The sequence below is a fragment of the Delphinus delphis genome, chromosome 20 (genome assembly GCF_949987515.2).
Source record: "Delphinus delphis chromosome 20, mDelDel1.2, whole genome shotgun sequence".
Classification (NCBI taxonomy): domain Eukaryota; kingdom Metazoa; phylum Chordata; class Mammalia; order Artiodactyla; family Delphinidae; genus Delphinus; species Delphinus delphis.
The window spans coordinates 46650942-46674517 of record NC_082702.1 but is presented as its reverse complement, the minus strand read 5'-3'; the positions used below and the strand labels follow the sequence as shown (position 1 = coordinate 46674517).

Genomic DNA, 23576 nt, shown 5'->3' with positions numbered 1-23576 from the left:
TTCAGTGATGTCCCTGACATGTGGCCATGTCAGAGAGGCACTGGCCACCCAGAAGGACAAGTTGCCTTGAGGCTGATCAAGGACGTCATCCCTTGGGGCTGAGCATCATTAGAGCGATGAGTATAAACACCTGAGCATAAAACGTGGCGTGTAGGCTATTACTCATGAGGCGGTACCAGTTCTAGGGCTCACTGTGTAGACTTGGCTAGTTTGAGAAATGTGCAGTGGATTTGGAAATTGTCAGGATAAATGAGGGTGGAAAAGAAGACAGGTTTAGAGTTCAACAGTCTTATGTTCTTGAACTCACTGTGTCACTGGAGGGAAGCCAGTCAACCTCTTGAACATCAACATCCTCAGCTACGAATGGGAGAAGATTCCATGCCTGAGCAAGGGAGAGGGGGAAATTGCTTGAATAAGTAAAAAGAAGTAGTGGGTATAAGACAGGTTGTTTTTTGTTGTTGTTTTTATTGTTTTGTTTACAAAACAGTTCAGTGGCTTTTATTGTTTCTGGCAATATAATCATTTGCCATTTTGTAAACAAAGAGAACAACAGTATTTTTCTTTCTTAAGTTATTAGATTACAAAAGGCACATTTAGGAATCTTGTCTCTGGAATAGAGATATATGAGGTTATTTGTAAATCAATGGTCTTGTTTCTCCTTTAATAAAACAGCAAAATAGTATTTTGAGATTCATCCTTACAGACGGAGTGTTACATCTGACATTGGTTGTTTTATAGAAGTTGGGTCAGTCAGGAGATAATATATTTTAGATGGCTTAAGTGTGTCTTCCCTGTGGATAGCACATTCTGTAAGCCCACCCGAGGTGCCTTGAGGTCTAAGACTTGAGAGAGCACAGTCTAGAAATGTCCCGTGGAATCTGCAAAAGGCTAAACCTTGAGGAGCTCATTTGCTGCAGTTGCTAATGCTGCTTATCAGAGGTGAAGCTCTGGTCCCACCCATCCTACCACTGCAGGCGAGGCGGGGTTTTGTAAGGCAGGACCAAGGAAGTGAGCCTCAGAGAGCTCCCCTGGTCCCCCCCGACCATGCCCAGGTCAACCTCCCCAGCACAGGCTCCCAGATGGAGTTTTCCCCTCGGGCTGTTCCAAATCCCCGAGTTCGGCTTTCATTGGGAAAAAACTGTGTCCACTTGACTCTTGGTGACTTCCTGGAAATGGTGCCCTCGTCTAAGGTTAGAGGCTAGAGCAGAAGAGATCTGCCTGGATACGGATGTTCCATGGCAGGACTTGGTAGAGAATCCAGTTAGTAGCCTGAAAACTTGTGGGGTGCTCGGGCGAGCTGTGAGTGGTAATTTACTATTTTCAATCCACTGGCCCCCTTTTCTGATGTCTTGGAATGCCCACCTATGCTGGCTCCTGCTTCTGGTGACAAGGTTGCTGGTGATGTCATCCAAGGGGGCTCATTTCACGAGTAAGAGCAATGCTGGGTCCACAGCAAACTGACATCAGGGACCCAGGAGGCTGGGAATGTCTTGTCTACATCTCCACGTCTTCTGAGAGAGAGGTGTGGGGCACACCTCAGGTACAGGTTTCCTATTGCTGCTCATTTTCTCTTTTCCTTTCATCTTCCTACCATGAACACAGGGAGAGTGGCTGGCAGAGCTAGCTGCCTTGCAGTGACTGGGCGAGTGGGACGTGGGTGTACTTTGGGAGTTCTGTGGCTTGTCACTTGCTAGGCATGGATTGTGTTTTGGTTTGGGTTTTGTGCACGTCAGGGGTTTATTTTAAGTTGTTTTCAGGCGTGGATAGGCCACAGGACCTGGCTGGTCCTGGCTTCTGATTTGGACCTCATCACACAGCAGCTTCCTGGAGACAGAAGCAGGCAGGTCCTGCCGCCTTCATTTTCGCCCCATGTTTCTGGCTGCAGAAAACAACCAGCTCCAGGGAGGCTGCTCCCTGGGGGGCCCGGGGGTGGGCTTGTTAACACTGGCTTCTCCCCAAGGAAGCCTCTTGGTGCGGTTACGGTCCTCCTCCTTCCAGGACCTGCCTGGGCCATGTGCAACCCAGGTATCCTGAGACACGTGGGCCTCTGGGCCTCCGTGGGAGGGGAGCAGCTGGACACAGGGCCTGGGGCACCCTCTCATTTCAGAAGAAGGGTTTTCAGGCCGAACCCAGGCCATGGGATAAAAGGCCATCTGTCTGTCCCTTGGTGCCCAGCCCTGGCTTTCCCAAACAACATTCCTTTATGCCGGCTCCCCCGCCTCCTGCAGCCCCCGCCCCGCTGCACACAGCCTCCTTTCACTGCCTCTGCGGTCGGCTTGTTTGTTTGCCATGCAGAGGGCAGGCTTTTTGTTGTTCTCTTTTCTCTCCCCCTCATGCACCATCCAAGCACACCCTCTCTGGGGACGGTCTGGGGCACTAGAGAGGGGCTTGGGGGCTCAGGGCAGGGGCTTGGACATCCCAGTGAGTCCTCTCAGAGGGGATAGAAGAGGACGCGGGAAGGACCTCGGCGGGGACAGCCCTGGAAGTGGATTCCTGGCTGGCTCTCCCAGCAACTGTTTGCAAGTCCTTGAATCAGTGACTTGGTCCCTCTCTGCCTCCGTTTCCCTCATCCAGGGAACGTGTCCTCAGGGAGAATTGTGTTGATCCCGATGAGATGTTGGCCACACGTGCAGGTGGTAATGGCACTCACCGTGGAGGTGGTGCAGCTGTCCCAGAAGCCTCGTGGCTGGGTGGGGGGTGGGGACCACCAAGTAGGCCAAGGTTTGCACTAAAGGGGGTCACGGTGCACTGGACCTCCCCCCACCCCAGTTCAGCCTGCCTCCCCAGCACAGTGCTTCCAGGTGCTGGGGAGTGACTTCCCAGGCCCCGAAGAAGGGGAGCAAGGCCACCCCTGGCTGCTTGACGAGGAACGGTGGGCTGGGGAGGGAGGTATAGTAAATCCCCTACATACGAACGAGTTCCGTTCCAAGTGCACGTTCGTAAGTCCAATTTGTTCATGAGTCCAACAAAGTTAGGTAGGTACCCAACTAACACAATTGGCTATATAGTATTTACTGTAATAGGTTTATAATACTTTTCAAACAGATAATACATAAAAAACAAACACAAAAAATAAAGGCAACATTTTTAATCTTACAGTACAGTCCCTTGAAAAGTACAGTAGTACAGCACAACAGCTGGCATACAGGGGCTGGCATCGAGGGAACAGGCAAGAAGAGTTACTGACTGGAGGAGGGAGAGGAGGTGGGAGACGGTAGAGCTGAAGGATCGCCAGCAACAGGAGATGGAGGGCAAGCTGCAATTTCACTCATGCCTAACGCTGACGGAACACACGTTTGCATCTTTGAAAGTTCGCAACTTGAAGGTTTGTATGTAGGGGACTTGCTGTACTCGAATGCCTACCCCTCCCAGCGCCGTCTGTGTGGGCTGCCACCAAGGGCGTGGCAGGAAGGCTGTGCTGATTGCAAGACCCTGGTTTCTGCCACCTCCTCAGATCTTGTCTCCACATCTCCTTGGACGCCTCCATCATTTGTTCTCATTCCTGGTTGGATTCCTTCTCCTTCTGTGGCCCTGAGGCAAACCCAGGAGAAACTAGTTCAGCTTGGATTCATTTGCTATTGCTGACATAACCAAGTCCCACACCCTGGGTGGCTTGGGCAACAGAAATTTACGTGTCCCAGTTCTGAAGGCTAGGTGTTCTGAAGGAGACCAAGGTGTGGCAGGCTTGGTTCCTAGCGAGGGCTGTGGGAGAGACTCTGTCCCAGGCCTCTCCCTAGCTCCTGGTACTTTGTTGGTAATCTCTGGCGGTTTGGCCCTTGCAGATGCTTCACCCTGATCTCTGCCTCTTCACATGGTGTTCTCAGTGTGTGTGTCTGTTTCCAAATTTCACCTCTTTATAGGGGCACCAGCCACATTGGATTAGGGCCCACCCTAATCACTTCACTTTAACTAATCACACCTGCAGTGACCCTAGTTCCAAATAAGGTCATGTTCTGATGGACTTGGGGTTAGGACATCAACATAGGAATTTAGAGGTGGGGTGGGCATGCAGAGGATCGAATCAGCCCTCCCTGGAGGGAACATCCTTGGTGCACAGCTGCGTCTCTGCTGCGATTCCCTCACCCTCACGGATTTGTCTCCCTTCCAGACACCATGAGGGGGAAGAGCGCCAGTAAAAGTCCGCATCCACCACCCACTTCTGCTTCCAGACACCCTGCCTCCTCTCGGCTAGCCTAGAGGGAGAAAGAGGCCCGGGTTGCCCTTCGTTGAGCCTTGCTGGGGCTCTGGTCCTCTCAGTGCTGCCCACCTGTCACCAACCCACTCAGGGCATTGGTACAGCTGGGTGGGTGCACGTGGGCTCCCCGTGGATTCCCTGTTGTGGGAACAGGAGGACAAAACCCTTGCTCTTGCCCATCCACGCCCATCCTTCTCTGAGGCTGTCCTGGGGGCAGGAGGGCTGCAGCTCACCCAGGCTTTTCAAAGTGGCGGGCTAAGGGCTGTGTTCGTATTCAGGCTGTGTTTGGCCCACATCGTGTGTTTGTTTTAAACATGCGTCAGATTTTGAAATCTGGAGATTTCACAGAGAAATCTAGTTTTCCAGTTTTTCTTAGAAGTTGGAAGGTCTGACAACACTGGGCCCCATCCTCACCTGACCTGAACCTCAGTCGGGGCTGCCCCCTTTCAACGGGGTGTGACCCCCTCCAGTTTGCTGCAGTCCCCTCCATTCCCCACAGCCTCCCCCATGCCAAGACCCCACGACAATGATCACAGGTTACTGCACGTGTTGCATTTCTTTTTTTCTCTGTACTGCTGTCTGTAGCAAAAGGGCTCCTCATGTTTTTGCTTGTCTTTTGTTTCTTGGTGCCTCGTGTTTTAAGAAAAAGGAGAGTGAGCATCTTTCCTCATGGAAGTAAAGAATATTCCTATGTATTTAGCCAAAAATAAATAAATAAAAATAAAATTAAAAAAAAAAAGTTCGCAGAGACTTCCCTGGTGGCTCAGTGGTTAAGAATCCACCTGCCAATGCAGGGGACACGGGTTCAATCCTTGGTCCGGGAAGATCCCACATGCCGCAGAGCAACTAAGCCCGTGAGCCACAACTACTGAGCCTGTGAACCACAACTCCTGAAGCTTGTGCACCTAGAGCCTGTGCTCCGCAACAAGAGAAGCCACCACAATGAGAAGCCCGCGCACCGCAACAGAGAGTAGCTCCCTCTCACCACAACTAGAGAAAGCCCATGCGCAGCAACGAAGACCCAACACAGCCAAAAATAAATAAATAATTTTTTTTAAAGTTAATTAAAAAAAAAAAAAGAATATTCCTATGTGTTTAGTCCGCAAACGAAATGAGCCTGTATTATGAACCACACTCTGCCTGCTTCATTCATTGAAGGCACCTGCCCACCTTCTGAGGACAGAGCAAGAACTCGGGGTGCCTTTGCCAGAGAGAAGCACTTCTTGTTCCAAGAGGAAGATCCTCAGGTCACAAAGCAAGTTGATGAGGGAGGCTGGTCTAGAACTTTGTCTCTTCATTAAAGCTGAATCTGCAGGGTCTGGAATAGATGGTCGGACCCGGATTCTTCCCCCGAGGGCTGCCTCCCTGAGAGACAGGCATGTTGGGGGAACTGGCTGGAAGCTCAGCAAGCTGGCAGGGGACAACTCCTGGGTCCTCTGTGAGTTCGGGTCCGAGGGCATTGAACTCAGTGTGAGAGAGGAGGCGGCGGCCGAGGGAGCCCAGGAGAGGGGGCGGTGGTGTCAGCAGGACCATCTCCATGAGACAAGAGCAGTGGCTTGGGCTGACCTGAGAGGACATCATGATTCATTAGCAGCCGGGAACTGGCACTGTAGTGGGAGAAAATAGGGCTGGTGCTGCTGTTTCATGGGCTTCTTTCCCTGCAGCCTTGGACTGTGGCTGGGAGGATCTAAGGAGATCAAAACGCCCTCCTCACCTCCTGCCCCATATTGCCCAGCATGTCCAGTGGTTCCCAGCTCAGGGTGGGCAGTGCCCGCCTACCTAGTCTCCTTAGCAGGGCACATTGACCTTCTCCCCTCAAGTAGGCATCCTGCCTGCCTGGGCCCCCAGACCCTAAACAGGCCACCATCTACTCAAATATACCATTCAGCACGTATTCAGGTGCTGACCCCATGCCAGCTGCCAGGAGCAGAGCAGTGAGCAAAGCATCAGGGTCTCTACCCTCATGGAGCTTGCATTCTGGCTTGGGAGGCAATCACAGGGAAATGCATAGGAAAGCAAGATGCTTTCAGCCCCTGAACTATCGATACTTTGCTAGGCTCACCAGCTTCTCCCAAACAGCCTTGGGGCCTGACCATAAATGTGCTTCTAGCCAGGTCTCCTGCCTGCCTTCCCAGGATGGAAAGGTCGGCAGGGCTCAAGAGGAGGGGTGGGTCTTCAGCTCCATCCTTGCTCCCCTGGGACAATCTTGTGTCCCTCGGGTAGACCCTCTAGGAAAGCTGTCATCTGACACAGGTGGGTTGGACACCGCATGTCAAGCCACATCCATCAACACTTGGGCTGATTATTCTTGTGAAAGCCATTGTGAGTCTGACTACAGAATTACTCACTTCCCTTCCCCAAAGTCTGTAGCTAATGCAATCTGAAGGCAGGACCCAGAACAATTTCCAAAACCTGGAAAAGAGCACATGTATTCTTCACTTGCCGCTGCTTTTTGGTTTTCAAAGGTTTTTGGTTTTCAGGCTTGCTTCCAGGATCAGGAGAGTCTTTTAAATAATGCATTGTGGAAGTTTCCAAGAAACTTTTTTTAAAAAGTCCTTTAGAGTCTGAGTTGTACCCTAGTCCCTAGGAATGACCTTTACATACTTCTGATTCATAGATGGTGTTTGCCCATGGAATTCAAGCGTGAGCCTGGCTCAACCATAAAATAAACACGAGGCAGGGAAGTCTGGAAACCATGGCTCAGATCAGTGTGTGTGGTGTGGCGGCTCCCAGCAGGACTCGCTTCCTGGAACACCCGTCCTCTGCCCTGGTTCGGATGGGAGCAGCCCCCGAGTGGGAATGGGAGACCTTTTGAAAACTCACAACTAGACCCTAGAAAAAGAGTCAATAAAAGACGCACTAGAGGACACTTCCTTGTACCTGAGGGCATTTCTGCTCCTGGCAGCGCCCATGTGCTGCTTGCTCCGGTTCTCCTTGAAATCTCCTCCCGTATTGGAGCTGTGTACAATCTTGTGGTTAATAAACCTGGGCTCCTGCCGTGGAGGGCTGTGGTCCCGATGAGGCCACCCAGAAAGCACCTTGGTTCTATTGTCAGTCTGCGATCTATTGGCCAAAAGCCTGTCACCCACGACATGACTGCCTGGTGGTTCCAGGACCCTCAAGTTGTGATTAGCTGGGGTTGCAGGAGGACAGGAGGAAACAGCCCCATCCGTCTTCCTCTCCTTTCCCCACCCTCCATGGCAGCGCACGGCCCGTGCCAGCCTTCAGACAGGAGCTGGTGCAGGATTCAAGGGCAGCATCTTGGGAGAGTCCCTGACTGCTCAGGGCTGGGGAAGCAAGCTGGTGAGCCCGGTGCTGGGCAGGAGCTGCTCCCCTTCCTCCTGGCTCTCAGGAAAGAGGCAGAGAGCCACGGGGATCCTCCCTCCATTTCCCTCATTCCACCCGGAATATTTCCAGCTGAACGACAACAACAACAACAAAAAACCCTTGAAAGTTCTGTTTTCATTTTCAGCCAACATCTCTCTGTGAAACTGGATTTTTAGTAATTTGTTAAGAAACCTTGGAACTGGAACAAAGAGAGCATTTGACCTACTTCCTGTTACACAGAGACTAGAGACCCACACCGACCACCATGAACCAAGAAAACAATGATGTACAATTAATTCTCACAAAACAAAATTTTAGGTTGTAATTTCTTCTGCATTAATAAATATTTTTAAATGGAACCTTTTTTTTTTTTTAATCCCCCTGTAAATTTGCCAAATGCCCTTCCTTGGGAAGAACTGCCTTTTATTCTGCAAGCATGTGTTTCCTACCTATTTCTTTCATTTATGAAATGCTGCTGCTAATTTTAAAAATATTTTTTAATATATGTTTTTCATGTATTTATTTTATTTACTCTTTTTTTTTTGGCTGCATTGGGTCTTTGTTGCTGCGCACGGGCTTTCTCTAGTTGAGGCGAGCGGGGGCTACCCTTCATTGCGGTGCGTGGGCTTCTCATTGCGGTGGCTTCTCTTATTGCAGTTGCAGAGCACGGGCTACAGGCGCGCGGGCTTCAGCAGTTGTGGCGCATGGGCTCAGTAGTTGTGGCTCACGGGCTCTAGAGCACAGGCTCGGTAGTTGTGGCGCACGGGTTTAGTTGCTCCGCGGCACGTGGGATCTCCCCAGACCAGTGCTCAAACCTGTGTCCACTGCATTGGCAGGCAGATTCCCAACCACTGCGCCACCAAGGAAGCCCCTTTTTTAATATCTTTATTTGGCAAAATAAGATGCTGGTAATTTCATGTCAGACTAATGTACTTTCAGTTCTGCTCATGCCTATCCTGTGGACTACCCTTGGCCAAAGGGCACTGAGAATATATGGCCCAGATTATTGGACTTTGACCCTTGTGTCTGGGCACCACCCCACCCAGCCCAGGTGGCATTCTAAGATGGTGTGTTCAGTGTCCTGGGCGACCTCTCTCTTCCAAGCAGATGTGCTCACCCCCCATTCTTTATATATTTCCAGGGAGCATGAGCCTGGCAGAGTTTCAGGGCTCCACCCTGAATAACACAGTCAGGATCCCCTGAGGTTCCTGCCACATCTCAGGGGTCTGGAGTGTCAGGGGATCGTAGCTATGTTGCAAAGAGCGAACACTGAAACATGATCCACTTGAGAAGTATGAGTGGAGATGTAATATTTTCAAGAGCCCACCCTAGGTAACTTGAAGAGAGGAAACAGTAGTTTCCTGGCCTGTTAGAATCTATTGTTCGTCCACCATTGGACAAACAAGATCATGGCCGGAACATGCAAAAACAATAAGAGGAAGGAAATTGTAAATACCAACTGAGGCAGTGGGACACATGGAAAGTGTGACTTATTTTTAAGTTGGAAAATGAAGAGCTCATTTCTGGCTAGAATGGTTAGGGAAGAAGTACATGGTTGTCAAGAGAATATTCTGGAGCCCAACTGCGGCTCTACCCCTCATTAGCTGTGGGGCTCCTTCATGCCTTGGCCCTCCCATCCGTCAAGTGGGAATAATAATCATGCTGCTTCATATGGTTGTTATGCAGATGAAAGGGCTGGGCACATGGTAGGCCTTCATGAATATTAACCGTTGTCATCATGCTAGATAGGATGACATATGAGGAGAAAAACGCGAGGCATGTTGAGAAAATGGCAAGTCGTCCCTACCAGTGAGAGGGAAAAATTAGGCTTAATTCAAAGGCGTGACAGGAGAAGAGCTTGGAAATACAGGGGAAAGACGTTAAATACAAGGAAGTCAAGGATAAGCCGACCTACAGAGGAGGATAGCGTGTTCCCTCCTAGGAAAGTGGTCAGAGGGTCAGACTATAATGTCAGCTGTTGGAAACGTACTCCCGGAGCAAGGAGCAGGACCAGTGTTAGAGAGACGTTGCGGAGTCTTCTGAGCTGATGTGTGATTGGCACGTTGCAGATGTTCAAACACCTATGTCTGTGGATGAGTGGGTGACAGCAGTGGGTGTGGATCAGATCCTTGTAGGAGGGAGGAATTAAGGGAAGAGGCAGGGGACCATGGTGATACTTCACTGAGACCACCAGCCCCTGAAGAGGAGGCGGATGTGGAACCAGGGCTTCTGTCCCCGCAAACTCCCCTCGATGATCCCATTTCTTAGGGTTTCTTTGGTTTCCACCGCCTTCTGCCCTCCTGTCCATCACTACTCCGGGCATCCCAGCCTTCATCACAGTGGGTCTGCAGGTCCAGCTCGCCTCCTGGGCCACACAAGCTCTCCACACCACGCCAGCAGCAGCAGTCCATGAAAAAAGCTTCAGGTGGCTATAAGCTAAGTGAATGAGCCGCATAAGATGGAGGTCAAAGTGCTAATGGGAGCTCAGTTCCCATGGCCTGAAATAGGATGTTCCACGTGGGGGAGGCATGAGCCCTGCTGGGTTCTGGCCTGGTCCCATCACACCCACCTTGGAAGAGGAGCCGGAACCAATCATTATGCTTAGAGACCCTGTTATGTCCTGAGAGGGTCTTGTGGAAAAGCAGATGGCAGTGGTCCTCATGTATGTAGAAGCTGCCAGGCGAAGAAGAACCTGTACAGTCCTGGAGGGGAAGAGCCAGGAGTGGTCCCTGGAAACTGAGGCAGCCAGCTGAGCAGAAGGGAGACTTTCCTAAGGACTCGAGCTCTCAGAAAACAGCCCAGCCTTAAGTGACCAGAAGCACAGGCTGGATAGATGAGGGCTCTGTGCCCAGTGCTGAAAAGTGATGACCATTTCTTCTGCTTCCAGTTGTTGTTTAGATGCACGTGCCCCAAACAGGTCTGTGTCTGCCACTCAGGGATGTCTGAAAAGTGTAGCGCAGACAAAAACATCAAATGCTAATTTGAGTGATAACCCCTTCCCTGCTTGGGATGGGTGGACCCCAAGACAAGCCTTGTGTGGAGAGAGATGCATGGAGTTGTAGTGAATGAGAGGGGTTGGAGGTGCAGAGAAGGATTAGATCACCCTACTTAAGAAAGGACTTGGGGTGAACGGGAGAAAAGAACTACCCAGGAGGGAGGGAGAACCAATAGGTCCATGATTGGAGGCGCTCGGAGGTATTTTAAGGGTAGAACAGAATTAGAAGGGACAAGATTCTTATATGACATTTATTTTTGATACTTAGGGAGTTTCCTTGTATGAAATACTATAAAATCCACTCCATCCTCAAGAGGTCATCAGAGATGCTTTTGAGAAGAATTCAGGTATTAGCATGGTGACAAAGACTAAAAATACTGAGATACCCAGACCAAGACAGGACCATGAAAGCCCGCTTTTACTTGGGTTACATATGGGTTTTCCCAGAAACTGACAGCGTCACTGTCACCATCAAGTTCTCTTCATTCATTTGGAAGCAAAAAATGTAAGAATCGTAGCAACAGAAACCCCAACTGGCTGCTCAAACACTCTTCTTGGGTTCTTGCCAATATCCAGGTTCCAAGGGCCCCTTCTCCATGGCCACCACAGCTTCCTTTAGTCACAGGGACGCAGAGGACACCCCCCACCATTGGTAAGCGCTCTCCCCACCTTCCTGGAGGGAAGCCTGCATTTTACCTACGTGCCGGCCTGCCCTCTCTGGCCTCGCCCCACATGACGTCAGGGCCAGCTGGAGCCATGTGATTTTCCCAGTACATTCCATTTCCTTCTGCCTTTGCCTCTTTGCTCCGTCCATTTGACCTTGAGCCCATCTGGGTTCTCCTCTGCCAGTCCCGCCCCACGTGTGGCCGCTGACCCACACCTGGGAGTTCCTGGAGGGACGGCTCCCTCACGCTCTGCTGCCTTTCTTTCTTGTGGGCGTGTGGACCTAGCTGCCCAGCCTGTGGCCCACGAGCTCTGTAGAATTACCAGGAAGAGAGGCAGGTGATGTAGTCATTGGGCGTGACCCAGTGAGCCTGCCAGGTCCCCTGGGTGCCACCCTGTGACTCTTTACCTGACACCTGTCAGGGGCCTGAGGAAAGGCTGGCAGGGATCTCCTGGGCCAGGGCATTCCCACTCACTGCTCTCATTTCCCTCCAGTCTCCCTGCCAGCTTCTATCCTCCCCCAGATCTTTTGCCTCTTGTTTTTATGGGTATTATTTTCTCTTTCAGAGAGAAGAAAAGAGCAAAGAATAAGACCACCCACATCAGTGTCTACCCTTTTTCAAGTGCACTTGGTGCCCTTGATTTCCGCCCACCCTGCCCTGCCATGGTGCTCCCACCACTCCTGACTGCCTCATCGTGGGGCAGTTGGGGGTTCTCTTCCTTCGCCCACTGTGGGTAATCCCCTTGTGTCTCCTCTCCCCAGGGTTCCGTGGAGAATGGGGCTGTGACCTCTGCAAGCACTCAGAAGACAGACCCTGCGATGGAGCCGAAGCTCAAAGCAGTGGACTGGGACAAGGTAGTGGGCACAAGACTGGGTGGGGTGATGGTCGGGGCTCCCAGGGCGGAGGACAGGGTGCGTGGAGCCACAGGCTATGGTTATTCATGACGTTTGCCCAGGGAAGATGAGAACCGAGGAGCAGGTGCCCACAGCTCACAAGCACGACCTGGGGCAGCAAACCTGGACTGAGGTTATGGTGGGTCTGGGGAAATGACACACGAGATCTGTGCAGAACCAGGCTCCAAGGACCCCAGAGGGAGGTCTCCCACAGGGACCCCTGCAGCTGAGAAGGGCACGATGACAGGGTCAGGAGGCCTAGACGCGCCCAGCTTGGCCAGTGCACAAGGCAGAGCTGCCCCAGGTGCCGGCGACCACTCGCAGGAGTGGCCGGCCCGGGAGCCTGCGGAGGCCGGCAGGGAAAGGGCTGCAGCCTTCTGTAGCATGTGGCTGCGGAGCCTGATGACAGACCTCTCTTGGTGCTGGGAGACCAGCATCTTGCTGTGATTAGGCACACCCATTTTCTGGCTAGGGAAGTGCTAGAGGAGCTGGGTAGTCACAGGTGGCAGTGGAGTCAAGAGGAGGGAGGGGTAGCATTGCCTGGGGGTTCTGGAGAGAACCAGACCTGGGTGTCATTTCCCTCCAACCTGGGTCATAGGACTTTCTCAATGTCATGTCGCCATTTCCTCCTGTAATAGACATAAGTGTGTATGTCTATAAATGTCCCCAACCTGTGCTGGACACTGGGAACAAGAGACCAACAGGACAGGCCATTGCTTTCAGGGAGCTCACAATCTGGTGCGGAGGGCAGATCTCCCCCCAGACATGTTATTACAACATGGGGAGATGCGAGAACCACACCCAAGGGACACAGGTGACCAGAGGAGGCCCCCACTGATTGTTTGCTGGGCCCCTTTTGCCAGGACTCCTGAGGCCCTGACCCCAGGAACTCAGAGATGGCATCTGTCACGTGGGAATCGCCTCTGCCTCTGGGGAAGCCCATCAGCCCAGGGCTAAGACGCCTTCGGGTGCTTCACTAAAGAGGCCGGGACAAGTGGTCCTGTGCTCCATCCGCTTCAAGCAGGCCTGTGACCGAAAGGGAAATTGAAGGCCGTCAAGGGGAAAGGCTTGTTCCCCTTGAACCCCGTGAACATAGGCCACGCAGTATGTTCCCAGAGGGCTCACTGGACCTGGTCTCCTGACCTTGACGCCGGACTCAGCCACGATTGCTCATTGCCCAGGCCAGGGGCACAGGTTGAGGGTCTCAGTACAAACGGCTGACTTCTCTGGAAACTTTGGGGACCTGGGCTTGTTCTGCACGAGGGCAGGATGGAGGGGGAGACAGCCAGCTTGAATGGGACAAGGATCCTGGAAGCTGGTGGAGTCAGGACCTCGACTTGAAAAAGGAGGAGCTGTGGTGGGAGACGAGGAAGGTGTGGGGATGAGGGTAGGACCAGAGAGTCAGCTGCAGCATGTCGAGCTCTGGGCTCAGCGGCCAGTGGACGGTGCTGAAAGGACCACATGAAGAGGGGTCCTTGGGGCCAGCATGTGTGGGCTTGGTTTAGGGGTTGAAGGTTGGAAAGAAAATACTCTACAGAGGGCTGAGCAGGCCTGGGGTGGGGAGGCAAGAAAGAATCATCCTAGAAGGGAGGGGACTGTCACATGAGCCTGGCTGGGGACTGGCAGATCACTGCTCAGGGGAGGGGTCCTCCCAGTTTCCCTGGGCTGCCCTGGGCACAAGACAGACGGATCAAGTCCCCCAGGCCTGTTCCACCATCCACCCCGCCCCTACCCAAGGGGAAGAGAGACCTCCCCTCCCCCTCCTCCCCGGGCCCTGCCCAGGCTCCTCTCCAGCACATCCTGGTCATACCTGACTCACCTTCCCCGCCTCTGTCATTCTCTCTCTCTCACACACTCTCTCTTCCTCCTCTCCCTCTTCCTTTGTCCCTGGGCTGAGAGAGAGGGGCAAGGGCTGGCCCAAGAGGTGGTGTGGAGACCCACTGGGAGCAATGGGGGGGTCAGCTTCATGCCTCCCCCAGGCCCTGAGAAGACCCAGCTCGAGGAACTCACTTCCCAGGGAGAGCGGACAGTGCTTTCCTTGCTTTTTTCTCCTTTTTTATTCATCTACCGCGTGGTCAGTCCCAGCCCCTTTGCGGGGAGACGAGAGGCTGGGAGACCCCCCATCTGTTTCTGACCCAGGCCAGGGTCTGGACCTTGAGGAGCTCTAGAGAAAGGCCAAGAGGCAGCAGCTTTGTCTCAGCTGGGGTTCCCGGGCCTGGGGTGGACTTGCCAAAGGTAACCCTTCATGTTTTGCATTCACGGGAAGCCCCTCTAGGTGCTGCTAAGGAAGGGAGTCTTGGTTACCATGGCCCAGCCTCCCTGGTCCTAGAAGCTGGGGGACAGAGTCAGCCTTGCTGGAAAGAGGGAGGGAAACTGGGATGGGGGTGCTGGGGCAGAGAGTGGAGGGCGGAGAGTTCTGAAAAGACAGGAGAAAAGGCCAGGAAGCAAGCCCGGGGGGCCCTGCCCTGCTTAGAGGTGCAGTATCATCTGACTCTCGAGCTCTGCATGGGATTTTATTGGAACAATTTCTGAATCATACCTTGCATCACCTCTTGGGCAGGACCCAAGTTTCCTTGTGGGACAAGAAACCAAGTTGTATCTCCTTACCCCACACTACGCCCTACATGTCTCTCCCTGTTTCCTGGAACCCAGCCAGCTCGGGAGCTACCCCAGTAGAGGTAGACAGAGCGCCCACTCCTCCTGGCTTCTGGGCACACCGGTTCCATTTGTCCCACGACCTCTTTTGCTCCTTCACTGTGTCCTTGGCAGGCTTCCCATTAGGGGGCCAGGGTCCTGGGAACCACATTGAACTAGTGTGATTTGAGGGGTTTGCAGATCCCCCTGGACAGCTAACGGGACAGTTAACGGGAGTTAACACTGGATTAACTCTTCGTTCATTGAGCTCTTACCCAGTGCCAAACACAGGATAAGAGCTTTAGGCTAAGCACTTTAATGATACTATCTTTTATCAACAACACAAGGTGATAATGATCCTGATTTAACTAATGAGGAAGTTCTTCAGCCCAAGGTCAAAGTCACTCTGCTGGTTAGCGTAGGGGATCACAGCTGAGCCCCCTGCCCTGCCCCCTCCATGTGTCCTGGAGCCCTTCCACCCTGGTGGCTGGCCAAGAATAAGACCTTGCGGCCTGTGACTGGGAGGCCGGGGGGGTGGCAGAAGGCAGGGAGGAGGCCGAGCAGGTACTCAGGGAGGTGTCTTCAAAACTTGGCACCTCCTCTCTGCATCCTGCTTCCATCAGGCTCCTGGAGGCCGCCAACAGGTGTCACAGAGCAAACTGCAGCTCCCCAACCTCCCTGCCCCTACACACACACACACACACACACACACACACACACGCACGCACGCGCACACACACACACACACACCCCTTGGCATCAGGGGCTGCCTGGCAAAGATGTTGATTTTGCCCAGTGAGTTTTACCCTTTCACGACCCTCACATAAGTCACTGAGAACCTGGGCAAGTAACACCTGGATCGGAACCAGCGCCCCTCGGGCAGCCGCCCCTGGGACAGGGCCGACCTCGACACCATGGGTGCTGGCTTCCTTCCCAGGACTCTGCCCCCCAGTCACCTGGGGCCCCCTTGAGCCTCCCTTCTCCCTTTGGCCCGCCCCAGAGTAGGGGTGTGGAGGGTCTGGCTGCAGAGGGATCCACAGGGGGTCCCCAGGATTGTCCTCCTGGCCCAGAGCCTCTCAAGTTTCCTCCCTGCTCGTCCCCTTGCCCAGAGGTCTGGGCCCCTCTTCTAAAGAGCTCAGCTATGCTCAAAAAATACCCCTCGGGGAGACACCAGGCAGGCTGGCTGGGGGGCAGGAGGTGCCACTGGGTGACCACAGGCAGTTGCGGCCTGTTTTTCCATCAAGAAGAAGGAGGAAATTATTGCTGCCCTGTATTGTGTGGGATGTCGGAAAGTGAGCTGCCAGTGAAAGACCACCCCGCCTGGCCTTGGGCTGGGCACCCGGGGCACAGCATGCCATCCTTCCTCTCTCCCTGGGCCTCGGCCCACTCGACCCCCCGCTCCCTGTCACTCTCACCCCCTGGACCTCCGCAGCGGGGAGCACGAGGCCACCCCCTCTGGGTACGGGAAGGTTATAGGGCACGGGCAGGGGAGGCAGAACACGCCCCTGTGGACTTGAGCTTGTCCAGCTGGGAGCCCCCAGTTAGACCTCAGGGAATAGGCCTGCACTCACCCCTGCAAGGCCACCAAGAGCCGCGGCACTAGACACCCCTGCTGGACCCCTCACAGACTCTGTGCCAGAGAACCCACTGCCGTGGGGGTCCTGAGCCGGCTGAGAGCGGCCTCCCGGCCTCGTGGTTAGGACCTCGGGCTCCGGAGCTGGGCGGCTGAGGTGCCGCATGTGTAGCTGAGCATCTAGCCTAAGTCTCCTCATCTGTCAAATGAGCTCATCAGAGGCCCCAACTTCCAAAATTCCAGCTTCCAAGAATATTGGACCTGAAGTCTGAGCCCAGGGGCCTGTTACAAGGATGCAGAAACAGTGGCTGGAATTCTCGTCCTTCCCGGGCACCGTCCCCCGCCCCGCCCCTGCTCCTGCTGGTTGGAAGCCCCTCCCCCACCTCCCTGGCCCAGAAAGCTGCCCTAGAGCTGTGAGCTCTGGGGTTTGGGTACACATTTCTTTCAACAATCGCCTCAGCTCACAGCTGCGGTGGTGGGAGGAGCTGCTGACAGAGAGCAGCTGCCCCCTCTCCCCACGTTTGCCCCTCGCCCTGTCTGGGGATGAGCAGATTCCCACTCCTGAGCTGGGGCTGCCCCCGGAAAGAGTTATGTGCCACCTGGCCCCTGTGCTGCCCAGGAGGAGGGGCCTCTGGAGAACGGGTGGGGCGAGAAAAGAGGCCCTCTCCCCACCCTGGCAGCGCCCTTCCACCCACCCTCTGGGCAGCAGGCTGCCCTTTTCCCCCGCTGGCCCTGCTGCAGCTGCATTCCTGGCATAGCCCGGGGAGACTCCCTCCCCCTACCTCCCGTTAGGGCAGGGACAGAGCTGCATGGGGGAGGGGAATGGGACACCAGGTGCTTGGGCCAAACTCACCCCGACTTACACGACTTACACGTGTGCTCCCTGGGACTTGGCCTGTTGCTCTGGGTCTTTGAGTTCACTCGAGCCCGCCCCCCCCCCCACCACCCTCAACAAGTGCACTCAAGAGCAGTTTCTGGACATATCCTCACCCTCATCCATGCAGTCTGGCTTTAGCTGGGTGACCCTGAGTGAATCACTTGCCCCCTCTGAGCATTAGGTTCCACAGCTGTAAAAGGAGGATTTGCTATCGTGAGGGTAGCAACGGAAACCCCCAGATGCCTGGGAACTGGAGGCGTGATCAGTGGGCTGTTCCCCCCTCCTTCCCCCACCCAGCTTCCTTCCGAGGTCCGCAGACCTTTGCTGACGCCTTCCCTGTCTCCCCTGAGCCTTAGGAAGTAGGGGTGGGAGAGGGCCAGGAGCAGGCACCAGCTCTGGAGGAAGAGAGCCGTTTATGTGGGAGGGTTAAGGGGCCAAGGGGTCCCGGCCAGGTAGAATAGGAAGTGAAATTTATCCTGAGTCCCTTCCTACCTCATTGGATCCGAGCCATCATCTCTTGCCATCCCCGCTTCTCAGACAGTTGCCATGTTGGAAATGACCAGCAAGCGAGAGGTGTTGAATTAGCACCCACCTGAGACTTTCTCATCAGTGAGCACGACTGGAAGAGAATTGAGAAGAGACACCCTGTGTGTGCGTGTACTGTCTGAATCAGGGTGGAGCCCATGGTGAATGTCCCAGCTCCCGGGAGATTGTGTGGAGGATGTTACGAGCTTGGGGGAGGCGGGAAGGGAGGCTCCTACTACAGGACCAACCAGCCTTATCTGAAGAGTCACCTGACCCCTCCTGGCCTCAGTGTCCTCCTTCTCAAAGTGGGGAGGAAGTCAGCCAAGCTGCATTTCTACACTTAATGTGGAAAGGTAGCTTTACTGCCCCTGGCATAGCAGGACTGCCAGCGGGGAGAGTGCAGGTGTCAGCCTTTGAGGACTGAGGGGGATGTTTGCAGACAGGAAAGTGAGCCTTCTTGGGATTCCTCCGCCGTGGTCCTTCATCCCCCAGGGTGAAGTGGCCCTTCCTGGGCACCAGTGAGGGCTACCTTGCAGAAATGCACGGGGGGCTAGACACAGAGCCCAGGTTCCAGGCCCTCCAAGGCCAGCCAGCCAAGTCAGAGGACCCTTGGGACCAACTCAAGACAGCAAGTCCGCCCTTTGTACAGTGGCCAGTGCCCACTGGTCTAGCCAGGGAGGAACCCAAGTCATGTCCAAAGATCCAGTGGGCAACAGGCCATCAAATGAGAGACGCTTGTGTCTGGGAGGAGAGGCTGGCTCTGTTTCCATCATGCCTGTAAACAAGCAGCTCTCCGGCCATCTGACTCCAGCTTCTCCATACATTCTCTGTCCGTCTGTTCTGTTCCCTTCGCAACAGGGTGTTAGATTCAGGCTGGAATCCCTGCTTGCTGCTAGACCTAGACGTTTCCTCCTGGGTCTCAACTGAATCAAGCTTATGAATCCCATGCTGTTTTCTGTTCGCTTTACAAAATAAGGGCAAAACGGATCAACAGAAAAAATTTTCCCAAACCACTGCTTGGCTGACAGAGAGGCCTGCCTGTTCACGTACCTGTGCCACAGCTGGAAACATTTCTTGTCTGAGGTAGCTGAGTCTGAATTAAGTGTCGTGTGTAACATGCAAAAGTGGAAAATGTAAAAACCAGGGCTTTCGCTTGAGATAGATGGTGATAAGCTATGGATGCATATTATCATCCTTTGAACAGCAACTAAGAAATATACAAAAACGCATAGCTAAAGTGCCAACAGAGCAGATAATATAGAATATTTTAAATTCTTGATCAACACAAACAAGTCAAGAAGGGAAGAACAGAGGAGACAAACATAAAGCAAATAGCAAGACAACATTAAATGTAAATGGACTGAATACTCCAATTAAAAGGCAGAGAGTGTCTGACTAGATCGAAAAGCAAGACCCAACTATACACTGTCTGCAAGAGATGCACTTTAAATTTAAAGGCGTGTGCAAGGTGAAATTAAAAGGGTGGGGAAAGAAAGACCATGCAAACACCAAGTATAAGGAAGCCTTGCTAAAATCAGACAAAGTGGACTTCAGGACAAGGAGTATTACCAGGGACTATTTCCCAATAATAAAGGGACCAATTCATCAAAAATGTCTTCACTGGGCAGCCTTGGGCATGTTACTCACCTTCAATTTCCTCATCTGCAAACGACAACAATAAAAGTACCCACCTAGTTATGGGTACAGTGAGGATCACAGGACTTAACTCACGTCAGGTGTTTAGAAACATGCTTGGCACATAACCAGTGCTCTGTGACTGTTAGCCCTCAGTTCCTGACACCACGTCCCTGTCACCCCCAGTGGCCGCCGAATGCCCTGCATTGGACGTTCATTGACACCCACTGAGTACCAGACGCTGGGCACGTGGCGCCCTCTCTCCTATTGTGGGTGGTGGGTCCAGGCACACCCGGCTTTACAGACGAGAGAGCCGAGAGGCTCTGAGAGGTAAAGGCACTTGCCCAGGATCCCACAGCTGATAAAAGGCAGAGTCAGGCTTGTAAGGTGGTCACCTGACTCCAAGGTCATTTTTCTTTACTGATTTTGGTATAGATTAGTCTTCAATACACGGACTCATCAAAAATCTTCAAGGGCTTCTGAAGCCTCCAAACTTTTTTGACCTTGCATCCCTATTAACTAAACGTTTTGAGCACATTCTCCATTATATGTCCATTTAAATTATCTACAAATTATTTGTGCGAGCTAATGTACTCTTGTATTATGTACATTAGAAAACATTCAAATATGGTTTATATATGAAAGAAATATATCAAAAAGAGTCTCTAATATTTTCTCCTCACCTCTGGGGATCAGCCTGTGAGTATCCCTGGGGTACACATACATCCCTACCTTGGAGACAGCCAGCCTGGAAGATGAAGTGACATCTCCTGGGCCTGATACTGGGTGTCCTGTCATCTAAAGCCCTCAGAAGATCTCTTTCTACTGCCCCACAGACCAATGTCAAGGAATCAAATGGGCCACAATCATTCTCAACTCCACATCTATGCCCATACTCCCTCCCCACCTCCTTTCCCTTCTCCCCCTTCCCAAGTATTCCATATTGTATGAGCTCAACCCAAATCCTAGGTTCTGTGGCAAAGCCCTCCTCTCCTACCCTAGACCCGGGCATTTGTACCAATCATTCTGCCTCCCAACCTCAGCCTGCCTGCATCACCATTAAATTTTCTTGCCTGGCATGTCTCACCTTGCTGAGTACTTTATGTGGGTACCATTATTATTACTTCCATTTCATAGCTAGGTAAACTGGGGCTCAGAGAGATCAAGTAATTTCCCCAAGGTCACACAGTAAGTGATAGAGCCTGTCTCTAGAGTCTGAACTGTGCTTCAGCACTAAGCTATGTGAAGCAAAGATGGTCTCTTACATTGTTGTTTATTCTTCCCAGCAACTAACATAGAAATATAGATATATGTCAAGCAAAGTGCTGAACGAATGATTGTTTGAATGGGTGAATGAATGAATTACACAGGCCACCACTAAGAAGAAAGCCCTTGGACTTCTCTGGTGGGGCAGTGGTTAAGAATCCACCTGCCCGTGCAGGAGACATGGATTCGAGCCCTGGTCCGGGATGATCCCACATGCCACAGAGCAACTGAGCCTGTGCGCCACAACTACTGAGCCTGCGCTCTAGAGCCCGCATGCCACAACTGCTGAGCCCGTGTGCCACAACTACTGAAGCCCACGTGCCTAGAGTCCATACTCTGCAACAAGAGAAGCCACTGCAATGAGAAGCCCATGCACCACAATGAAGAGTAGCCCCTCCTCGCAGCAACTAGAGAAAGCCTGCGCACAGCAACGAAGACCCAATGCAGCCAAAAATAAATAAATAAAAATACATAAATAAATTAAAGAAAAAAAAGAAAAGAATCTGCCTGCCAATGCAGGGAACATGGGTTCGATCCCTGGTCTGAGAAGATCCCACATGCCTCGAGGCAACTAAGCCCATGCGCCACCAACTACTGAGTACACACTCTAGAGCCTGTGAGCTGCAACCACTGAGCCCACACACCACAACTACTGAAGCCCTCGTGCTCTGGGGCCTGCGTGCTGCAACTACTGAAGCCCATGCCCCTAGAGCCTGTGCTCCACAACGAGAGAAGCCACTGCAATGAGAAGCCCACACACTGCAATGAAGAATAGCTCCCACTCACCGCAACTAGAGAAAAGCCTGTGCACATCAACGAAGACCCAGTGCAGCCACACAAAAAAAGAAGAAAGCCCTTGTTGGAGGAGAAAGGGCCTACTTGATTCCTAGTACAGAATGTATTGGCTCCAATACCTAAAGAATCCTGGTTAAGACTTCAAACTTCATGCGTGGCTGAATCTAGGCACTCAAATGTCATCACCAGGATTCAGTGTCTCCAGCTCCGGGCTTGGGCATCCTCTGTGTTGACTTCATCCTCAGGCAGCCTTCACTGGCAACTCCAGGGTCATGCCCTGCCAACCTAGCAATCCCAGCAAGAGGAGAGGGCTGTCCGATGGCTCATTGCACCAACCTAGGCCATGAGCCTATCCTGGATCCCATTTCTGTGGCCCTCGGGTTGGGATGAACAGTTAGTCCCCAAGCACTGGAGCAGGAGGGTTGGTAGCTCCATACAGACCACATATGCTGTGGTGGGGCTGGGGAGTAGGATGCTGTAACCAGGAGATGGGAGAACGAATGTGCACAGGTGTGAATTTCAAGTGTCCACTTGACTTTATCTCTTGCAGGACCTGGTAGACTGGCAGAAGCCCCTACTGTGGCAGGTAGGCCACTTGGGAGAGAAGTATGATGAGTGGGTCCACCAGCCGGTGACCAGGCCCATCCGCCTCTTCCACTCAGATCTCGTCGAGGCCCTCAGCAAGACTGTCTGGTGAGCCCTGCTCTCGGACCATGGTGGGCTATCCCTCTCTCCTGATGGTGCCAATCAGATGCAAAGGGGAAGGGTCAAATGGATCCCTCCCTGGAGCCCAGAGCTGTACTGTAAGCTCTTGGCAATAGTGGAACATGCCATAGGCATAATCCATTCGTATGCATGATTTTGTCCACTGAGTGACAATCCAACATGTAGCCAGAAACCACTTTGAATGTCACTCCTGTTCTATTCCAGACTCCTGTGAGGGGTTTCTAGCCTTCCCTGCCCATGGCAGACTATTTTGCCTGCAATTAGCCCCTCTGCCACAAGAGGTCAGCACCCATCTAGCTGCACTGTTAGCCAGAAGGACTTTTTTTTTTTTCCTGCCAGTAATTCATCTCAGAGACTGAGACAGACTCACAGCTTCTCTCCTCCTCCCCTCCCCATCCCCCACATCAGTGTCCCCTGGACCGCAAGTCTCCATATGCTTTGTGCACATGCTTTGGTATCATCTCATCCCCCTCTAGTTGAGAGGTGTGTCTCTAGGGAAGTTGGACCCTCTCGAGCTTCTGTGCATGTATATCTCTCACCCTGACGACCTTCCTGCAGGTACAGCGTCCCTATCATCTGGGTTCCCCTGATGCTGTATCTCAGTTGGTCCTACTACCGAACCCTCGCCCAGGGCAATGTCCGACTCTTCACGTCCTTCACCACAGGTAATGTTGGGTCCTTCCTCAATTGCTCCCGTGGATCCTGAAGGCTGGAGATCTTGGTGCTCTCCCTGGTTCTGAGTTTCTGAGAACATAGAACCCTAAACCATATCACAAAGATTTTAAAATGAGGTCTATCTGTAGAAATATTCTTCCAAAAGAAATGTCAGACCTCCCCACCCTCCACAAAATGAGTTTTAAAAAACAACCAGCCACACATTAGCAGGCACTAAATGAAATCATTTCATCAAGTGCTGTAACAATAAAGATGGGGTTTCTCACTGAGTCTAAGAATAGAAAAAGTGTGACCTGGGATTGTTTGTCAGGAAACTAAATGAAGTCATTTCACCAGGTGGCACAGCAGAGAGCTGAACTTGGAATGGTTCACGAACAGAACACAGATTAGAGCCTGGGAGAGAAGGATCCCAGAGTGTCCTAGAACGTCCCCCAGGGCAAAGGCCCGGCGGCAGAAGCCCTGACTCAGAGTAGCAACCCACTAACCTCTACTGAGCACTTATCACATGCCTGGTGCTTTCCAGGGACCATCTCATTTAACCCTCCCAACAGCCCCACAAGAAAGGTACACCCCTTTAGAGATAAGGAAATGGAACCTCAGGAAGTCAAGTGAGCAATTCAGGGTCACGTGGCTGGGATGTAGATGCTAGGTGCCACCCAGGTGGGCAGGGGACAGAGAGAAGGGCTGACATGGGGTGACTTCCAAAGAGCCTGTGAGGCTGAGTCTCCCAGGGCAGCCACAGGCTTGGGCCTCTTCTGCCAGCCTGCCTCCCAAGTTCATCACCTACCTTTGGTC

At 52.7% G+C, this 23576-nt stretch overlaps 1 protein-coding gene across 1 annotated transcript in view; it reads left to right on the top strand.

Annotated features, from left to right (window-relative positions):
* Positions 1 to 23576, top strand: part of FA2H (fatty acid 2-hydroxylase) — a 51301-nt gene that overhangs the window by 17294 nt on the left and 10431 nt on the right. The window contains exons 2-4 of the mRNA XM_060000854.1: positions 11944 to 12036; positions 21931 to 22073; positions 22665 to 22771. Of these exons, the coding sequence (XP_059856837.1) occupies positions 11944 to 12036; positions 21931 to 22073; positions 22665 to 22771 (343 nt within the window). The remainder of the gene's footprint in view (positions 1 to 11943; positions 12037 to 21930; positions 22074 to 22664; positions 22772 to 23576) is intronic.